The sequence below is a fragment of the Trypanosoma theileri genome, assembly GCF_002087225.1.
Source record: "Trypanosoma theileri isolate Edinburgh chromosome Unknown TM35_Tth_158_V1, whole genome shotgun sequence".
In the NCBI taxonomy this organism is placed as follows: Eukaryota; Euglenozoa; class Kinetoplastea; order Trypanosomatida; family Trypanosomatidae; genus Trypanosoma; species Trypanosoma theileri.
In genome coordinates this window covers 4939-5886 of record NW_021640000.1, presented here as the reverse complement: position 1 = coordinate 5886, position 948 = coordinate 4939, and the positions used below count along the sequence as shown (strand labels likewise).

Genomic DNA, 948 nt, shown 5'->3' with positions numbered 1-948 from the left:
TAGTGTGCTGATTCCAGTTATTGGTCGAATTGTTGTATCTTCCCAGAAGCATGTAAATCTTGTTCCCCTTTACGACGACTGTAGGGCCCACCACACGAGAAACGTTACTCGCACGAGTGTTCTTCACTGCAATTTGTGTTTCCCACGTCTTCCCATTGTCCACACTGAACTTTACCACCGTCTCGATAAAGGAGTTGTCGCTAGACGTATTATAACGGGCGTCACCGATGGCGACCATCACACCATCCACGTCAATAAGGGAAGGAATACGGAAAGAATGGACTACTCTTTGATATATCGTCCCATTATCATCTTCGAATGGAACTGTCGTCACTCCTCGTTCAAAGAGTATGACTCTGCTTCTCTCGCGCTCTTCTGTGGACACAGCGTGAGAGAGGACGGCGCTTGAGCACAGAATAAGAAGAAACGCGAAGAATATTCTGCAGGTCATTGCCTTATTTTTCCTCATACCTTGATAATATTGCGTCATCCCTCCTTTGATCTCTTTATCTGGGTGTTTATTTTTATGTATTTTAGTGAGTTATTTCAAGGCACTGGGTCTGAATATTAATTCTCTTGTCTCTTAGAAGAATCATTTTTTGTAGAAAACAGGTGAAAAGAAGGAAGATACAAAGTATGTGACATTCAAAGTAGCAAACACCAACCTGTGGTGCAAGAGTTATTATTGAAAAAGTCTTTCCATTTCATACTTATTCAGCCCACTATTACACTCTTTTCTTTTTTTCTGATACTGACATATATACATATACACACACACTTTTTCCGAATATGCGCCTGGATTCAGTTCTTTTTTTCTTCTTCTATGGAGGGAAAAAAATACAAGACAAAAGTAAAATTCCAAGAGTTAGACTTAATGTCACCACCTTCCGAGCGATACACCTGTCAGTCGTTTACTCACCGTTAAACCATGTAAATCATAAAAACTAA

At 40.1% G+C, this 948-nt stretch overlaps 1 protein-coding gene across 1 annotated transcript; it reads right to left on the bottom strand.

The window, feature by feature from the left end:
- Nucleotide 1: 1 nt before the first annotated feature.
- TM35_001581000 (putative trans-sialidase) lies at nucleotides 2-451 on the bottom strand (the record flags this gene model as incomplete). Its single annotated transcript, XM_029031938.1, has 1 exon — nucleotides 2-451. A coding segment is annotated over one exon (450 nt), but the record flags the coding sequence as incomplete, so codon positions are not given.
- Between the last annotated feature and the right edge of the window lie 497 nt (nucleotides 452-948).